This window comes from Erpetoichthys calabaricus, chromosome 1 (genome assembly GCF_900747795.2).
Source record: "Erpetoichthys calabaricus chromosome 1, fErpCal1.3, whole genome shotgun sequence".
Taxonomy (NCBI): domain Eukaryota; kingdom Metazoa; phylum Chordata; class Cladistia; order Polypteriformes; family Polypteridae; genus Erpetoichthys; species Erpetoichthys calabaricus.
In genome coordinates this window covers 11,620,881-11,640,960 of record NC_041394.2, presented here as the reverse complement: position 1 = coordinate 11,640,960, position 20,080 = coordinate 11,620,881, and the positions used below count along the sequence as shown (strand labels likewise).

General features: G+C 44.2%; 1 protein-coding gene across 2 annotated transcripts in view; it reads left to right on the top strand.

The window, feature by feature from the left end:
• Positions 1–18,071, top strand: part of gpr184 (G protein-coupled receptor 184) — a 49,000-nt gene extending 30,929 nt beyond the window's left edge. For both annotated transcript variants that reach the window (XM_051934333.1, XM_051934328.1), the window contains one exon: positions 16,859–18,071. In XM_051934333.1, coding sequence (XP_051790293.1) covers positions 16,862–17,914 — 1,053 coding nt within the window. In that variant the 5' untranslated portion in view covers positions 16,859–16,861 and the 3' untranslated portion in view covers positions 17,915–18,071. The remainder of the gene's footprint in view (positions 1–16,858) is intronic.
• Positions 18,072–20,080: the final 2,009 nt, after the last annotated feature.

Here is a 20,080-nt window from a genome sequence, read left to right as displayed (position 1 = left end):
TTGTTGTCACCATCACTCTGATCAGGTCCATCTTTGTCTTGTCTGTCCACAAGACCTTTTCTCAGAATTCTCAAGGCTCTTTGAAGTCCTTTTTTCACAAACTGTAATCTGGCCCTCCTGTTTCTGTGGTGTTCATCTTGCAGTGTGTCCTCTTGATTTCTGTCTTCTGCTGATAGTCATCTCTGACACGTCCACATCAGCCCCCTGAAGACTGTATATGATCTGTCTGATCAAGGGAAAGCCCCCAATGCCTGTCAGAGTGAGGATTCTTATGTCATCAGCAGTGGGGGTCTTCCTTGGCCTACCAGACCCTTTGTCATTAATGCGCTCTCCCATTGTGTTTTCTTCTTCACGATATTCCACAGATTTCATTGTTCCCTGCACAGACTTGAGGCAGCAAAGGATCCCCAACTCCTAACCTAACTGAGTCTCCTCCATGCTTCACAGTAGCTCTAGATTTATTTTCTTTGCATGTACATAGAGCTGATGTTATGCCACTTTTTCAAAGAACTGTAAAGAAACCAACACATTTGTCCACAATGGTAAAGGCAGAAAATGGGGTCTGCACAGGATCCTACAAAATGAAACCAAAGCCTTGAATTTTTGAAAAGAGACACCACTCTTGTGCACCTGCATGTGCTTACTAATTTCACAAAGAAACAAAACTTAGTATTATGAAATGCAGTGGGAAAAAAATACAAATTATGTGACACATAAGCCACAATGGAACAGAATGAGGCACAATTTGTTTTTATAGCACATGCCCAAGTAATTGGGAACTTCTACTGTAACTTGTTGTTCGACATTTACTCAAATCCACTTTTGATGAGGCAGCTCTAATTTTAGAACTTCATGTCATGATTTGTAGAAACATTGAATCAACTTGGAATGACTCACCTTTGAATTGCCACCGTAACTTAACCAGCACACCACCACTCATGCCATCTGCTATAGTGGGGGAGTCCTGCAGCCATCTCTGTGTGGCAAAAGTGGCACCCACTCCATAGTAATGGCTGTGATTTAGGAGGGAGATGTTCAACAAGCACATATGGGTGTTATTCATAGGTGCCCACATACTTTTGGCCATGAACAATTTACCAAATTAACATCAGCTGAGATAAACATTTCCTGAACCGCCTGATATTGCATGTCTATGTGGGCTGTGTGGCCGAGGACTGAAGAGGAGAAAGAAACAAGTTGTAGAGCGAGAAAGAGGGGGAGAGAGAGAGACAGAGAGATGATATGATTGGCCGACAAGAAGGATGCCTCACGCCTGGACAAACTGGTGAGGAAGGCAGGCTCTATTGTAGGCACGGAGCTGGACAGTCTGACATCTGTGGCAGAGCGACGGGCACTGAGCAGACTCCTGTCAATCATGGAGAATCCACTGCATCCACTGAACAGGACCATCTCCAGACAGAGGAGCAGCTTCAGATATTGTATGATGGACATACATATCTATCTATCTATCTATCTATCTATCTATCTATCTATCTATCTATCTATCTATCTATCTATCTATCTATCTATCTATCTATCTATCTATCTATCTATCTATCTATCTATCCATCCATCCATCCATCCATCCATCCATCCATCCATCCATCCATCCATCCTTAGTCTGCGTCTCCATTCACATGATCCAATTAACTCCTGGGCCATCCCACAATACACTATAATGACCTTAGATGGAAAAATCCTGTCTGCGGATTGTACCACCTGCATTTCAGGACAGGTAATCTGCCTGAAGCTCAGCATGTTTCGGCCAGGCCAATACTGGGATGGCAGATCATCTAGAACAGGGGTCCACAACTCCGGTTCTGGAGGGGCCCCAGTGGATGCCGGTTTCCTTTCTCTTCTTTTTCTTAATTAGTGACCCGTTTTTATTGCTAATTCACTTCTTTTGAATTCATTTTATTTGACTTGTTCTTGAAGACTCAGACCCCTTAATTGTTTCTTTTTCTTTAATTAGCAGCCAGACAATAATGAGACACAAAATGAGCCAAAACAACTGGTGTCCATCATACAATATCTGAAAATAAAGAAAGAGGAAGGTCTCAGGAATGTTGATCAGCTCAGGTTCACAAAACATTTGAACAGAGCTCTTAGAAAAGAGAAAATCCAACAATTTCAGAAATGCTATTGCACAATGAGAGCAAGAGGTTAATTTACCTTGGTAGGGACATCCATGTCTCTGGTGACTCTTCCTATGAAGTCAGTAGACAGATTGGGAGAGCATGGGGGGTCATGAGGTCGCTGGAAAGGGGTGCATGGTGCTCCCGATATCTATGCAAAAGGACAAAGGTCCAAGTCCTTAGAGTCCTGGTGCTTCCTGTCTTGCTATATGGCTGTGAGACATGGACGCTATCCAGTGACCTGAGATGAAGACTGGACTCCTTTGGTACTGTGTCTCTCCAGAAAATCCTTGGGTCCCATTGGTTTGACTTTGTGTTGCTCATGGAGTCCTGAATGAGGCACATGACCTGCACTGTGAGGGACCGTCAGTTACAGCACTATGGCCATGTGGTGCATTTCCCCGAGGGTGATCCAGCTTGTAAGATCCTCATTGTTGGGGACCCAAGTGGCTGACCTGCATTGTGAGGGAGCGTGAGTTACGGCACTATGGCCATGTGGTGCATTTCCCTGAGGGTGATCCAGCTTGTAAGATCCTCATTGTTGGGGACCCAAGTGGCTGGACCAGGCTAAGGGGTTGCCCATGTAACACCTGGCTGCGACAGATAGAATGTCATTTCCGGAGGGTGGGACTGGGCCGCGTGTCTGTCTGGGGGGTTGCCAACCGGGATCCTGAGTTGTTTCGTTATGTAATGGGGGCTGCAACGTATTGTACCAGTGCATGCTCCCCAACTTGATTTGACTTGACAGTGAGAGCAGCAACAAGCTATGGAATTAAAGAACGGGTTTAAGTAACAAGAATCAGCACCTAATGAAGCAACTGGTTGGAGTTTGAGGCGCTGACTTAGTTGGTCTTCTGTTGGCTCACTCACTTCACATTTCATTTCTGTTTGCCTGGCATTTAAGGAAAGAAATGAAACAATTCAGAGAAACGATGAAGCAATTCAGGGGAACAAATCTTAAAAGCAATTCAATTAAAATAAATGGAAAAGGAGTTAATTAGCAGCAAAAACAGATCACTAATTAAGAAAAGGATTAGAGTGAAAACCTGCAGCCCCCCAGGACTGGAGTTGGAGACCCCTGCTCTATATTGTACCTTTCAAGGACTGCACTACCACCAAAGCCCCCTTTCAGACTGATAGATCTCTTTTTTTATGTAGAGCAGGCGTCCACAGCTCCGGATGACCACCATGGCCGCATGTTTTCATTCTAACCCTGATCTAGAAAAAGCTTGGGTTGCTGCTGGAAGATTTGTTTGTTGTATTTTAGCCAGGGCTCCCCCCACACTGACTGGGGTTCAAATGCTTTCTAATGTTTATGTTAGTATTGCTTTTGTTTTATGTCTTGCATTAGTCTTTGGTTTTTATTAAGCCACGTTATGAATTTGTTAGACCCAGGTTCACTTCCCAGGTCCTCCCGGTGTGGAGTTTGCATGTTCTCCCCGTGTCTGTATGGGTTTCCTCCGGGCGCTCCGGTTTCCTCCCACAGTCCAAAGACATGAAGGTTAGGTGCATTGGAGATTCTAAATTGTCCCTAGTGTGTGCTTGGTGTGTGTGTGTGTGCCGTGCGGTGGGCTGGTGCCCTGCCCGGAATTTGTTCCTGCCTTGCGCCCTGTGTTGGCTGGAATTGACTCCAGCAGACCCCCGTGACCCTGTACTTAGGATATAGCGGGTTGGATAATGGATGGATGGATGACTTTGTTAGACGCTTTGTATTTTGTGGGTGGTCCCCCAAAAGGCTGGGCCACCTGCTCATCAACATCAGTGATTCAGTGCAAGAACTTGAAGTTCCAAAGCCCAAAGAGAGAGTGCTGAAATTCTTCAAATGTCCTGCTAGGGGGGTATTTACCCTCAAACCCTGGCTAGATGCAAGGGCAAGCATGGGGTCTTTATAAAATTTAAGGGTTATTTTCACAAAAAATGCTCTGATCCCCTCATGAAAGCACCCAGAAGAACAAAGGAAGTGCACAAAACATTAAAGGCAATCCAAAGTGAACAAACTCCCACTTCAAAATTCAAGGCTGAGTATAAAACAAAATAAAGCAAAATGATTCAAAATCCAGAAAATCAGCACAAGACACAGCAAAATCTCTCACTCCCTAGCGCATTTGGACAAACTGCAAGGAATTGTGGGTGGCCCCTGTCTTTTCAGGGATTGTGAGTTAGTCCCTTGCAGTGATGTGCAGGTGGGCTCACCAATAATGTTGTGAACTTGAGAGATCATCAAGCACAAAGTCCCAAAAAACATCGAGAAAGGCCCACTAGAGGGAATAACAATCTAACCTGGCTAGTGACAAGGGTAGACCAGAGTCTTAACAAATTTTTTTTTTTTTGCTGCTCCCGTTAGGGGTTGCCACAGCGGATCATCTTCTTCCATCTCTTTCTGTCCTCTGCATCTTGCTCTATCACACCCATCACCTGCATGTCCTCTCTCACCACATCCATAAACCTTCTCTTAGGCCTTCCTCTTCTCCTCTTACCTGGCAGCTCTATCCTTAGCACCCTTCTCACAATACACCCAGCATCTCTCCTCTGCAAATGTCCAAACCAACACAATCTCGCCTCTCTGACTTTGTCTCCCAACCGTCCCACCTGAGCTGACCCTCTAATGTCCTCATTTCTAATCCTGTCCATCCTCGTCACGCCCAATGTGAATCTTAGCATCTTTAACTCTGCCACCTCCAGCTCTGTCTCCTGCTTTCTGGTCAGTGCCACCATCTCCAGCCCATATCACATAGCTGGTCTCACTATTGTCCTGTAGACCTTCCCTTTCACATTCTTGCACACTCTGTAGCAAGAAGCCTTGTGGAGCAGAAAAGGAAAAAAGGAATTTGCATGATAAGGCAAAGGCCATCCAAGGTGAACAAGTCCAAAGAACAGTCAAAAATACAGAACAAAGGAGTTCAAAATCCCGTTAAACAAAATGCACAAGCAATAATCACAAATCCAAGAACTGACTGCTTCCAAATACATTTGAATGAACCGCAAGGAACTGTGGGTCATCCCCACCATTATACGGCTGTGTGATGTCCCTTGCTGTTTGAACCCTGGCGGATGTTCAACTCCTTGCTTACTGCCGCTTTACTGTTTATGTTTGCATCATTTATTTAAGTTAACGTTACTTTTAACTACCAGCTGGGGGGGCTCTTTCTCCCCTGGGATGTGTCCTATCTTGATGTAGAACAGAGAGTCGAGCCAATACCCATCCCTTTTGTAACCATGGGGGAAATAATCAGGCGAGAGACTTGAGGTACCTAAAGATGGATATATGGATTTAACTTGCTTTACAAGATAACTTCCATTCCATTAATAAAACAATGATAGATAGATAGATAGATAGATAGATAGATAGATAGATAGATAGATAGATAGATAGATAGATAGATAGATAGATAGATAGATAGATAGATAGATAGATAGATAGATAGATAGATAGAAACTTTATTAATCCCAAGGGGAAATTCACATAGTCCAGCAGCAGCATACTGATAAACAATATTAAAGAGTGATAACAATGCAGGTATACAGACAGACAATAACTTTGTATAATGTTAACGTTTACCCCCCCCCCCCCCCCCCACCCCACCGGGTGGAATTGAAGAGTCGCATAGTGTGGTGGAGGAACGATCTCCTCAGTCTGTCAGTGGAGCAGGACGGTGACAGCAGTCTGTCGCTGAAGCTGCTCCTCTGTCTGGAGATGATGCGGTGGATTCTCCAAGACTGACAGGAGTCTGCTCAGCGCCCATCGCTCACCATGGATGTCAAACTGTCCAGCTCCATGCCTACAATAGAGCCTGCCTTCCTCACCAGTTTGTCCAGGCGTGAGGCATCCCTCTTCTTTATGCTGCCTCCCCAGCACACCACCACATAGAAGAGTGCGCTCGCCACAACCATCTGATAGAACATCTGCAGCATCTTATTGCAGATGTTGAAGGACGCCAGCCTTCTAAGGAAGTATAGCCGGCTCTGTCCTTTCTTACACAGAGCATCATTATTGGCAGTCCAGTCCAGTTTATCATCCAGCTGCACTCCCAGATATTTATAGGTCTGCACCCTCTGCACACAGTCACCTCTGATGATCACGGGGTCCATGAGGGGTCTGGGCCTCCTAAAATCCACCACCAGCTCCTTGGTTTTGCTGGTGTTCAGGTGTAGGTGGTTTGAGTCACACCATTTAACAAAGTCATTGATTAGGTCCCTATACTCCTCCTCCTGCCCACTCCTGATGCAGCCCACGATAGCAGTGTCATCAGCGAACTTTTGCACATGGCAGGACTCCGAGTTGTATTGGAAGTCTGATGTATATAGGCTGAACAGGACCGGAGAAAGTACAGTCCCCTGTGGCACTCCTGTGTTACTGACCACAATGTCAGACCTGCAGTTCCCGAGATGCACATACTGAGGTCTGTGTGTAAGATAGTCCACGATCCATGCCACCAGGTATGAATCTACTCCCATCTCTGTCAGCTTGTCCCTAAGGAGCAGAGGTTGGATGGTGTTGAAGGCGCTAGAGAAGTCTAGAAACATAATTCTTACAGCACCACTGCCTCTGTCCAAGTGGGAGAGGGATCGGTGTAGCATGTAGATGATGGCATCCTCCGCTCCCACCTTCTCCTGGTATACGAACTGCAGAGGGTCGAGGGGGTGGCGGACATGTGGCCTCAGGTGGTGAAGCATCAGCCGCTCCATGGTCTTCATCACATGTGTAATTCATTTAATACATAGGTGCATATCCAGGGTGGAGAGAAGCCAAGGAACAGTGCACTCATCTTAGCCAGTTCTTCAGGTTGGGAAATGCTGGCGACTATACGCCCATCCAGCGACAGGCATGTTCGGCGGTGCGGAGACAGCTTCTGACCATGTGATGGATCCTCGTCATTGTAACCACTCACATGTTTACATATTCATAGATTTCTTGTCAGACGGGCTGTTTATTTTTGGACTGAACCCAAACAACACTTTCACCTGTCCTCATCACTTATGTCTTGTGGTCCCGTTTTAAAACAGCCATCAGTTTCTTCCTATCTGCTGAATTGCACGGCTTTGAAATAAACTTCATGGCAATGGGTCAGACCTGCTTTACAAAATCCCCTGCCCATGGAATTCATAAACAAAGAAAACTTGAATTGGCAGACCGGCGCTCTTGGCCACGCACCAAATAGGACAACTATCCTGCCGTGTCAGTCTTTGAGTTGTTTGACGTGAATCTGTCTCCCATCCTCCATCAGCCAGTTTGTCTTGCACGTCTTTTTCTGTCAGCTGGCTTACCCTAAATGTGTCTGTTTCTGCTCCTATGAGTAAAATCAGATACAATGAAATAAACTTCACAGTGACATACTGTAAACACTGGCTTACAACTACCTGCTCTGCTCTCCATGCCTGTGTTATGTGCCAAGTGTTTTGTGTGTGGTTCTCAAGATATTTGCATATAACTGTATTTCTAAATGTATCCAGCAGGGGGTGTTCTTTCTCCCCTGGGATGTGTTTCTTGATGCAGAACAGAATAGAGACAATACCATCCCTTTTGCACCCATGGCAGAAAATCATTACAAGAGAGAAATACGGTACAAAAAGATATATATGTATTTGACTTGTTTTAAGATAATATTCATTCCCAGAATACAGTGCATAATCTTGTATACGTAGTGGTAGTGCTGCTGCTTTGCAGTAAGGAGATTGTGGGTTCGCTTCCCGGGTCCTCCCTATGTGGAGAGCGCTTTGAGTAGTGAGAACAGCGCTACAGTTAGGTCCATAAATATTTGGACAGAGACAACGTTTTTCTAATTTTGGTTCTGTACGTTACCACAATGAATTTTAAATGAAACAACTCAGATGCAGTTGAAGTGCAGACTTTCAGCTTTAATTCAGTGGGGTGAACAAAACGATTGCATAAAAATGTGAGGCAACTAAAGCATTTTTTGAACACAATCCCTTCATTTCAGGGGCTCAAAAGTAATTGGACAAATGAAATAACTGGAAATCAAATGTTCATTTCTAATACTTGGTTGAAAACCCTTTGCTGGCAATGACAGCCTGAAGTCTTGAACTCCTGGACATCACCAGATGTTGGGTTTCCTCCTTTTGAATGCTCTGCCAGGCCTTTACTGCAGCGACTTTCAGTTGCTGTTTGTTTGTGGGCCTTTCTGTCCGAAGTTTAGTCTTCAACAAGTGAAATGGCTGCTCAGTTGGGTTAAGATCAGGTGACTGACTTGGCCATTCAAGAATTTCACTTCTTTGCTTTAATAAACTCCTGGGTTGCTTTGGCTGTATGTTTTGGGTCATTGTCCATCTGTATCATGAATCAATTGGACTGCTGTATTTAGCTGGATTTGAGCAGACAGTATGTCTCTGAACACCTCAGAATTCATTCGGCTGCTTCTGTCCTGTGTCACATCATCACTAAACACGAGTGTCCTAGTGCCACTGGCAGCCATGCACGCCCAAGCCATCACACTGCCTCCCTCCACCGTGTTTTACAGATGATGTGCTATGTTTTGGATAATGAGCTGTTCCACGCCTTCTCCATACTTTGTTCTTGCCATCATTCTGGTAGAGGTTGATCTTGGTTTCATCTGTCCAAAGAATGTTTTTCCAGAACTGTGCTGGCTTTTTTAGATGTTCTTTAGCAAAGTCCAATCTAGCCTTTCTATTCTTGAGGTTTATGAGTGGCTTGCACCTTGCAGTGCACCCTCTGGATTTCCTTTCATGCAGTCTTCTCTTTATGGTAGACTTGGATATCGATACGCCGACCCCCTGGAGAGTGTTGTTCACTTGGTTGACTGTTGTGAAGGGGTTTCTCTTCACCATGGAAATGATTCTGCGATCATCCACCACTGTTGTCTTCCGTGGACATCCAGGTCTTTTTGCGTTGCTGAGTTCACCAGTGCTTTCTTTCTTTCTCAGGATGTACCAAACTGTAGATTTTGCCACTTGTAATATTGTAGCAATTTCTCCGATGGGTTTTTTCTGTTTTCGCAGCTTAAGGATGGCTTCTTTCACCTGCATGGAGAGCTCCTTTGATCGCATGTTGTATTGTTCACAGCAAAATCTTCCACATGCAAGCACCACACCTCAAATCAACTTCAGGCCTTTATCTACTTAATTGATAAGGACATAACGACGGACCTGACCACACCTGCCCGTGAAATAGCCAAAGAGTCAATTGTCCAATTACTTTTGAGCCCCTGAAATGAAGGGATTGTGTTCAAAAAATGCTTTAGTTGCCTCACATTTTTATGCAATCGTTTTGTTCACCCCACTGAATTAAAGCTGAAAGTCTGCACTTCAACTGCATCTGAGTTGTTTCATTTAAAATTCATTGTGGTAATGTACAGAACCAAAATTAAAAAAAAGTTGTCTCTGTCCAAATATTTATGGACCTAACTGTATATAAATGTAAAATATAAAAGAATTATTTATTATTATTATTACATATTTAGGCTGGAGAGAAGCCAAGGGACATCACAGCTAAGTGGAAGAATGCTGACAATCAGATTCCAGCAAGGAATGTCGATAGCGTAGTGAAGATGCTTCCGATGATGTGCTGGATCCTCGTCATTATAACCTCTCACATGTTTACATATTCATAGAATTCATGTCAGATGGGTTGTTTATTTCTGGACTGAACTGAAACAACACCTTCACCTGTTCTCGTCACTTATGTCTTGTGGTCACATTTCAAAGAGCCAGCTTGTGTGACTTTCACACGCCTCTGTTTTTCTTTTCTGGCGGTTTTCCTCTGTCATCTGAATGGCTTGGCTTTGAAATAAACTTCAAGGTAAATGGGTCAGGCCTGTTTTACAAAATTCCTGATCTTGGAATTCATACACAAAGAAAATGTAAAGTAAAGTAGCAGACTGGGGCTCTTGGCCATGCACCAAATAGGTCAACTGTCCATCTTTTGAGTTGTTTGACGTGAATCTGTCTCCCTGTCTCCATCAGCCAGTTTGTCTCGCACGTCTGTTTCTGTCAGCTGGCTTACCCAAAATGTGTCTGTTTCTGCTCCTATGAGTAAAATCAGATACAATGAAATAAACTTCACAGTGACATTCTGTAAACACTGGCTTACAACTACCCACTCTGCTCTCCGTGCCTGTGTTATGTGTCATGTGTTCTGTGCGTGGGTCTCTTAAGACATCTGCATATAACTCTGTTACTAATTGTATCCAGCAGGGGGTTCTTTTTCTCCCCTGGGATGTGTTTCTTGATGCAGAACAGACTAGAGACAATACCATCCGTTTGCACCCATGGCAGAAAATAATTACAATAGAGAAATATGTTACAAAAAGAGATGTGTATTTGACTTGTTTTAAAAGATAGCATTCATTCCCAGAATACAATGCATAATCCTGTTGTGATGAACGGCCGGCAGCTTATCCCGGCCGACACATCCAGGCCGCTAGATGGAGTCCTCCCTGCAGCATAGAGATGCTCCGGATTCCCGCAGGGCATCATGGGAGATGGAGTTTGGATTCACAACCCTGCTGGGGACCGTGGGTGCCACCGTGTGACGCTGCAGGGAGACGCAGGGATTTTTTATTTTCCCTATAGCCCGGAAGTACTCCCAAGTCATGGAAACGGAAGAACACAAGTACTTCCGGGCTGAAGAAAATATAAGTCTTCATCTGACCCGGAAGTGCTATTGAATCACATGGACTGAAGTACAGGAGCACTTCCAGGTCAAGGACTATATAAAGGACTATGAGAGACCCGGCAAGGGGAGCCAGGAGTTGGGAGGGTGTGTAATGGAGCTGCTGGGAGTGGAGGATTGTGTAATTGTGATTATTGATTATTGTTTTGGAGAATTGTGGTGATAGTGGTGCTTTGTGCACTTTATTTAAGAAAATTAATTAAATTATACTCGGTGCTTTTACAAGTGTGTCCTGAACGTCTGTCTGTTGGGTTTCAAGGGGCAACAGCGACCCCTTGTGTCCACTCATTGACACTGTATACATACATATTCAGGCTGGAGAGAAGCCAGTGGACATCACAGCCAAGTGGGAGAATGCTGACAATCAGATTATAACAATGGAATGTCAACAGCGTAGTGAAGACCCTTCTGACGTGCTGGATCATCCTCATTATGAACACTCACATATTTAGAGATAGATAGATAGATAGATAGATAGATAGATAGATAGATAGATAGATAGATAGATAGATAGATAGATAGATAGATAGATAGATAGATAGATAGATAGATAGATAGATACTTTATTAATCCCAAGGGGAAATTCACATACTCCAGCATCAGCATACTGATCCATATTACTAACCGAGAATGGTAAACCGGAAGGCACAGACGCAGGTACACAGCGATGGACCCAGGAGACATAGTGTGCAGGCACCTACAGCCTGTGTCTCATAAACCGTAAGCGACGTGTGATCCACTGCGAACGAAGGAGTTACGGCTCAAAAACGAAAGAGCTCAACTAATGTAAATAAGACATGAAGCAACAACGCGCCCATAGCTAACGACTAACGACACAGCCACACAGAAAAGAGGATTCTGCACTGCACCCCAGAGTCAAACGTAAGACACTACGGGGTCCACAAAGGTCCACAACATATAGCATATGTGAATTACATTACAGTGATGCATTATTAGCAGTACAACCACAGAAAACGCTCCGTATTAACAGTAAGTGCTATTATCCATAATACTAATGGTAGACTACGGATAACTGATGGAGTCACGGTCACGGCTACACCTTTACACTCCAATATATCTCATACATTCATCAATGTATTTCGGGTTACCCAACACCGGGGGTAGGCGAGCGAAGTGAGCAGGGGGCAGAGCCCCCTTGTAAAGAACTAAATTAAAGAGTGATAACAATGCAGGTATACAGACAGAAAATAACTATAATGTTAACATTTACCCCCCAAGGGTGGAATTGAAGAGTCGCATAGTGTGCTGGAGGAACGATCTCCTCAGTCTGTCAGTGGAGCAGGACGGTGACAGCAGTCTGTCGCTGAAGCTGCTCCTCTGTCTGGAGATGATCCTGTTCAGTGGATTCTCCATGATTGACAGGAGTCTGCTCAGCGCCCGTCGCTCTGCCACGGATGTCAAACTGTCCAGCTCTGTGCCTACCATACAGCCTGCCTTCCTCACCAGTTTGTCCGGGCGTGAGGCGTCCCTCTTCTTTATGCTGCCTCCCCAGCAAGCACACCACCACGAAGAAGAGGGCGCTCGCCACAACCGTCTGATAGAACATCTGCAGCATCTTATTGCAGATGTTGAAGGATGCCAGCCTTCTAAGGAAGTATAGTCGGCTCTGCCCTTTCTTACACAGAGCATCAGTATTGGCAGTCCAGTCTAGTTTATCACCCAGCTGCACTCCCAGGTATTTATAGGTTTGCACCCTCTGCACACAGTCACCTCTGATGATCATGGGGTCCATGAGGGGCCTGGTCCTCCTAAAATCCACCACCAGCTCCTTGGTTTTGCTGGTGTTCAGTTATTTATTACATATCCATAGAATTCATGTCAGATATTGGCAACTACTTGAAGGGCTGGATGCCAGAATAACATCTTCTCCCGTTCTCATCATTTATGACTTCTGCAGACTGTCTCCCTGTTTCAGTCTAGCAGACATATAAGCACTGTTTGAAATAACCTGCTTGTGTGTCATCTGCAGTGGCTTGGTGACAGTTGCCAGCACCCCTGCCGGCAGAGCATTGCAGTAGTCCAGATGTGTCAAGATCACAGCCTGGACCGGGAGTTGTGCTGTATACCCTGCCAGATATGTTCTGATGTTGTAGATATTGTAGAAGGTGAATCTATCAGGCTGAAAGAGCATAACAACGCGATCCTGGAAGGATGGCTGGTCATCGATGGTCACCCCAAGGTTGTGGATTTTTAAAAAAAATTTCCTTTTAATTCCAAATGTAGGTATGCACCTGTCCTGCATTACATGTAAAACATTATTAAACTTGTTGCACTGCTCCTCAACTGTCTCCACACTTAAAAGCTTATCCTTTTTTAGACTTTGTCACATCTGCTCAAAATTTGCCCTACCAGTTAAACAATTTTAGTCTTTGGATCCACACTCTTAGAAAACACTGAGAACTGCATTATATTATGGTCACTTGACTCTAGTGCTCGGGTGTCGAACTCCGGTCCTGGAGGGCCGCAGTGGCTGCAGGTTTTCATTCTAACCATCTTCTTCATTAGTGACCAGTTTTTGTTGCTAATTGACTTCTTTTGCCTGTATTTTAATGAACTTGACTCGGCACCTTAGTTGTCTCTTTTTCCTTAATTAGTAGCCAATCAATAATGAGACACAAAATGAGCCAACACATGACCAGCACACCTGTGCCCATCACACAATAACTGAAAATAAAGAAAAGTGAAGTGGTAAGGCTGATCTCTCAGGTCACCAAAACATTTTGACATTGGTGTTCTTAGAAAAAACAGAAAAATCAACAGGTTTGGAAACGTCTGCTGTGGCAGAATGAGAACAGCAACAATCCATGGAATTAAATAACGGGCTTAATTAACAGCAAGTATCAGCTTCTCATTAGTCAGTGCTAGGGCCGTTGCTATTTTTAATATCTATAAATGATTTAGATAGTAATATAAGTAACAAGCTGGTTAAGTTTGCAGATGATACCAAGATAGGTAGATTAGCAGATAATTTGGAATCCGTTATATCATCACAGAAGGACTTGGATAGCATACAGGCTTGGGCAGATTTGTGGCAGATGAAATGTAATGTCAGTAAATGTAAAGAATTACACATAGGAAGTAAAAATGTGAGGTTTGAATACACAATGAAATCGAGAGTCCACCTTATGAGAAGGATTTAGGAGTCACAGTGGACTCTAAGCTATCGACTTCCTGACAGTGTTCAGAAGCCATTAAGAAGGCTAACAGAATGTCAGGATATATAGCGCCTTGATGTGTGGAGTACAAGTCACAGGAGGTTCTGCTCAACCTTTATAATACACTGGTGAGGCCTCAGCTTGAATACTGTGTGCAGTTCTGGTCTCCAGGCTACAAAAAGGACATAGCAGTGCTAGAAAAGGTCCAGAGAAGAGCGACTAGGCTGATTCCAGGGGTACAGGGGTTGAATTATGAGGAAAGATTAAAAGAGCTGAGCCTTCACAGTTTAAGCAAAAGAAGATTAAGAGGTGACATGATTGAAGTGTTTAAAATTATGAAGGGAATTAGTGCAGTGGGTAGAGACTGTTATTTTAAAATGAGTTCATCAAGAACGCGGGGACACAGTTGGAAACTTGTTAAGGGTAAATTTCACACAAACATTAGGAAGTTTTTCTTTACACAAAGAACGATAGAAACTTGGAATAAGCTACCAAGTAGTGTGGTAGACAGTAAAACGTTAGGGTCTTTCAAAACTCGACTTGATGTTTTCTTGGAAGAAATAAGTGGATAGGACTGGCGAACTTTGTTGGGCTGAATGGCCTGTTCTCGTCTAGAGTGTTCTAATGTTCTAATTAAGAGACTGGTTGGAGTTTGAAATCCTACTTTAGCTGGTCATCTGTAGGCTTGTTTCACATTTCATTTCTGTTTGGCTGTCATTTAATTAAGAAAGGAATAAATACCAGTGGTGGGCTGGCGCCCTGCCCAGGGTTTGTTTCCTGCCTTGCACCCTGTGTTGGCTGGGATTGGCTCCAGCAGACCCCTGTGACCCTGTAGTTAGGATATAGTGGGTTGGATAATGGATGGATGGATGGAATAAATACAGAGGACTGAATCCTTTAAAACAGGGCTATTAAAATGAAGGGAAAAGAAGTTAATTAGCAGTGAAAACTGGTCACTGATTAGGAAAAGGGTTAGAATGAAAACCTGCAGCCACTGCGGCCCTCCAGGCCTGGAGTTTGACACCCCTGCTAGTGGTTCAATCACCTCTACTATGGCAAGCTGTTTTAACATTTAATCCGTTTAATTTGATATGTGCTTTCAAAACTTTATTATCCGTCTGTCCATTCGTTTTCCAACCCACTGAATCCGAATACAGGGTCACGGGGGTCTGATGGAGCCAATCCCAGCCAACACAGGGCACAAGGCAGGAACCAATCCCGGGCAGGGTGCCAACCCACCGCAGGACACACACAAACACACCAAGCACACACTAGGGCCAATTTAGAATCGCCAATGCACCTAACCTGCATGTCTTTGGACTGTGGGAGGAAATCCACGCAGACACGGGGAGAACATGCAAACTCCACGCAGGGAGGACCAGGGAAGTGAACCCGGGTCTCTTAATGCGAGGCAGCAGCGCTACCACTGCGCCACCCCAAAACTTTAGCATTAGTTTTAAATTTGATATCAGCACTTTGAAATTTGATATTGGACTTATAAAATTTGATATCAAGCTTTAGAAATTTGATATCAACATTTTAAAAATTGATATTGTGCTTTTGAAAATTGATATATTTTTGAAATTTGATATCGCACTTTGAAATTTGATATGACAGCTGAAATGCAAATATATATGCATTTTGAACTCTCACACCATATTTTCTCATTTTGATATCATGTTTATAACATTTAATATCGTGCATTTGAAATTTGATATCACACTTTTAAAATTTGATATCGAGCTTTTGAAATGTGTTATCACGCTTTTGAAATTTGATATCCATCCATCCTCTTCCGCTTATCCGAGGTCGGGTTGCGGTGGCAGCAGCTTGAGCAGAAATGCCTAGACTTCCCTCACCCCGGCCACTTCTTCTAGCTCTTCCAGTAGAATACTGAGGCGTTCCCAGGAGACATAGTCCCTCCAGCGAACTTCTGAAATTTTGAAATTTCAGAAGCTCAGTATTAAATTTCAGAAGCTCCATATCAAATTTCAAAAACGTGATAACACATTTCAAAAGCTTGATATCAAATTTCATAAAAAGACAAATAACAACAACAACAACATTTATTTATATAGCACATTTTCATACAAAAAGTGGCTCAAAGTGCTTTACATAATGAAGAGAAGAAAAATAAAAGACAAAATAAGAAATTAAAATAAGACAACATTAGTTAACATAGAATTGATTAAATGTTAAAGTGACCTGCCATACTATGGAAGTATTTAAACTCTCTTTTTTGAAATTAAGTTTCAAAAGTGTGATATTAAATTTTAAAAACTCGATATCAAATTTCAAAAGCAACGATACCAGCGTTGTAACTGCTGATATAATGTAAAACAGATTAAGTGTTAAAGCGGCCTGCCATACTCTACACCCTCAATTCTATCCTGATTTATCACAAAATACTAAATCCAGACTGGCTTCACCCTGCATTTGTGCTTTAACATATGAGTTATAAAAATGAATTACTTCTTAAAAACTCCAATGAGCCATGAAATTAAAGATCAGTGATTGGCTATCAGGTTGGAATAAAAAGTTGCAGCCACTACCGCCCTCTAGTGCCAACTTTGCAGACCCCGGTTTAAAATGTCCAGCAAAAGATATTGAACTTGCCATGTGTCACCATATTAATAGTGATGGTAAAGATTGAAAATTTTGGTTTTATTTTCCATCACGTGATTGATGTTCATTTCTTTATTGCTTTTTGTAATCTGTGAGATTAAAATGGCAGTGCTGAGGGGTGTTCTGTAGATTTTAAGAATCTGTTAAATTACTGACTTGTTTTCATGCCTCACTGCCCTGAATGGGGAGACACGTCAAGTAATGTCTGGCTTGGCCGGCTGGAGGTCTCTGTTGACTGTCTCTAACGTTTCTTTGTCTTCCTTTCCCTCCCACAGGTGATGGTGGCTGAGGTGCAGCCTGGCCTGATGACCAACGACAGCCGCTGCGGGATCAATTTCAGCGAGGGCCGCTGGCCACTGGTGTTCATCTATTCAGTTGTGTTCACTTTGGCCTTGGTGGCCCACCTGCTGACGCTCGGCCCCATTATCCAGCAGGTGCGCAGCCACAACATCCTGGGGGTCTACCTGCTGAACCTCTCCCTCTCGGATCTGCTGTACACCCTGACGGTGCCACTCTGGATCCACTATTACTACAACAACCACACGTGGCACATGGGCAGGCATGTGTGCCACATCGCGGGCTTCATCTATTACTCCAACACGTACATCAGCATCTTCATGCTGTGCTTCATCTCCCTGGACCGCTGCCTGGCCGTGTCCTTCCCGCTATGGGCCAAGGCTTTCCGCAAGCCAAGGTATGGCTGGTACATTAGTGCCTTTGTCATCCTCGGGGTGATGGGTGTTCACTTGCCAGTGGCCCTGGTCAATAGCAACAATAACACACTGGTCAACGGCAGCAGTGAAATGAAGGACTGCTATGACAGTTACCCATTGTCGACGCTGGTGGCCAAGTTCAACTACATCCGCATCACCTTTGGTTTCCTGGTGCCCCTGGCTCTGCTCATCTTCTGCAACTTTCAGGTTTTCAAAGGGGTGCGCAAGAGCAGCAGCATTCAGGACAAAAGCAAACGCAAAGTGAAGCTGCTGTCCATCTGGGTGATTGTTATCTTTGCCTTCTGCTTTGCCCCTTACCACATCATCCTCTTCCTCCGCACCATCATGTCCTCCCTCCACCCCGGGAGCTGTGACTTTGACCGCCACGTGCATCACCTCTTCAGTTTCTCCCTGGCCATGTCCAGTCTAAACAGCGTGGCTGACCCCTTCCTCTATGTGTTTTCCAGTAACTGTGTGCGGGAGGACCTCACTGAAATCAGCCGATCGTTCTGCGCCCACCTTGGTCACAGATGGCCTCCACACAGCAGCAGTAAACTGTCCATCAGACAATTGTCTACTCGGGTCGTCACCTCTTGGACTGCGTTGGACAAAATTTAAGGGACCCGAGTCGGGATGAGCAATTCCTCAGCTGATCCCATTTTTGCTCTTTTTTTCCTTGAGTAAGCACTGTTGTTGTTTTTTCGCAAAGTGATCAATCTGTCCTTGTAATATAGCGCCTTTCATGGCAACCCTTGAAATAAAATAACTTTTTTTTTATCAAACTCACCTTGTCCAATTTAATATAATGTAGAATGATGGCATAGAAGAGATAGAGACCAACCCTGGGCAGGAGACGGGGCCAGTTTAGCCACTGCAGCCACAAGGGGTCGCCAGTGAGCCCCAGACTGCAGACACAATAATGCCCAAGCACAATGCTGGGTACAAATAAAAGATTTTTATTCACTTCCAATACCTTCCTCACTGTCACAATACACAACTACCAATTCTCTCCTTCCACCTCCCGTAGAGCGTTGCCAGCTGCCTCCCCACTCTTGACTCAGATAAGTGAGGCAGCGGGCTTTCTTTTAAATCCGACCCAGGAACTTCTTCCATTGTCATGCCCAGGTCGTCCAGAGCATTTCCAGCTCATATGGAAACCAGGACATTCCACCCCCAGCAGCGCCCTCCAGTGGTACCCAAAGACCCCAACAGGGCTGCATTTCCAGACTCCAGCTTCCAGAAGGTGATCACCAGCTGCACATATGTGACAAGTGCCACACACGACCATGATAAAGGTTTGGAGGCTTTCAATTTCTCCTCCGCTTCTTACACACATGGCTACAGTGGTCTGTCCCACTATTCCTTTTCTAACTGGTGTATCCAATTCAGGCCACTTGGGAATTGGTGACTGTCCCCCATGGACTGAGAGCCACCCTCGGATTGGGCACCAAACTCACATAACACCCACATGTTCGTCCACACCAGTAATTCTTAACCACTATGGGGCACAGACCGCTGCTGGTCAGTCGTGTTGCTATTGTTTACACCGGTTATGAGGCCGTGGTGTTCACATGGTGGGTTGCCACTCTGAAGATCTGATGATTGCCCCCTTAGTGCATCACAAAGACACATATTTGGTATTGAGTGGGTCATGACAACAAAAATGTTGTGAAATACAGGTCTACGCCACATTCTAAAAAAATATTTCTGTTGTTTGTGTTTGATAATGTTGAGCTGACATTCATTAACTTATTGAAGCACAAGACAAAGCTCTCCAAGTACGAAATGCAGCATCTTAATGGAAGCAGGTCATCTCAGAGACAAGCAAGTAGTGGGGCTACTGAAACACCGTACATCGCTCCTGAAAATGTGAAGTTCGTATTATTTAATCTTTGTTTTTTAGTTTAACAACTAACCAGATATTTGAAAGGTATGGGAACCAATGTGGCGCCGTCTCCATCACTTACAGCCATTCAATATCAGTGACTAACTCAGCATTAACATGCAGGCGTAAGGAACAGCAAAGTGGGAGCCTGAAAACACCGAAGCAAAGACTGTTTGATAGGATTTCAGAAATCCGTCTATCCATCATCCACTAATCCATCTGCTCATCCACCCATCAATCCTCCACTAATCCATCCATCTATTTATTGTTCCACTTATCAATTTGCCCATCCATCTATCTGCCCCTCCATCAATCGATCCTCCACTAATCTATCCATCTATCCATCTATCCACTAATCACTTTGCCCATCCATCCATCTGCCCATCCATCCGTCAATCCTCCACTAATTCATCCATTCATCCATCCATCCATCCACTAATGCATCCACTAATCAATTTGCCCATCCATTCATCCATCCGCCCATCCATCGATCGATCCTCCACTAATCCATCCATAAAAATCCATCCATCCAGTAATCAATCCTCCACTAATCCATCCATCCATCCATCTGCTCATTCATCCATTGATCCTCCACTAATCCATCCATCCATCCATCCATCCATCCATCCATCCATCCATCCATCCATCCATCTGCCAATCTATCCATCAATCCTCCACTAATCCATCCATCCATCCATCCATCTATCCATCCATCTGCCCACCCATCCATCCATCCACTAATCAATTTGCCCATCCATCCATCCATCGATCCTCCACTAATTCATCCATTCATCCATCCATCCATCCACTAATGCATCCACTAATCAATTTGCCCATCCATCCATCCATCCATCCGCCCATCCATCGATCGATCCTCCACTAATCCATCCATAAAAATC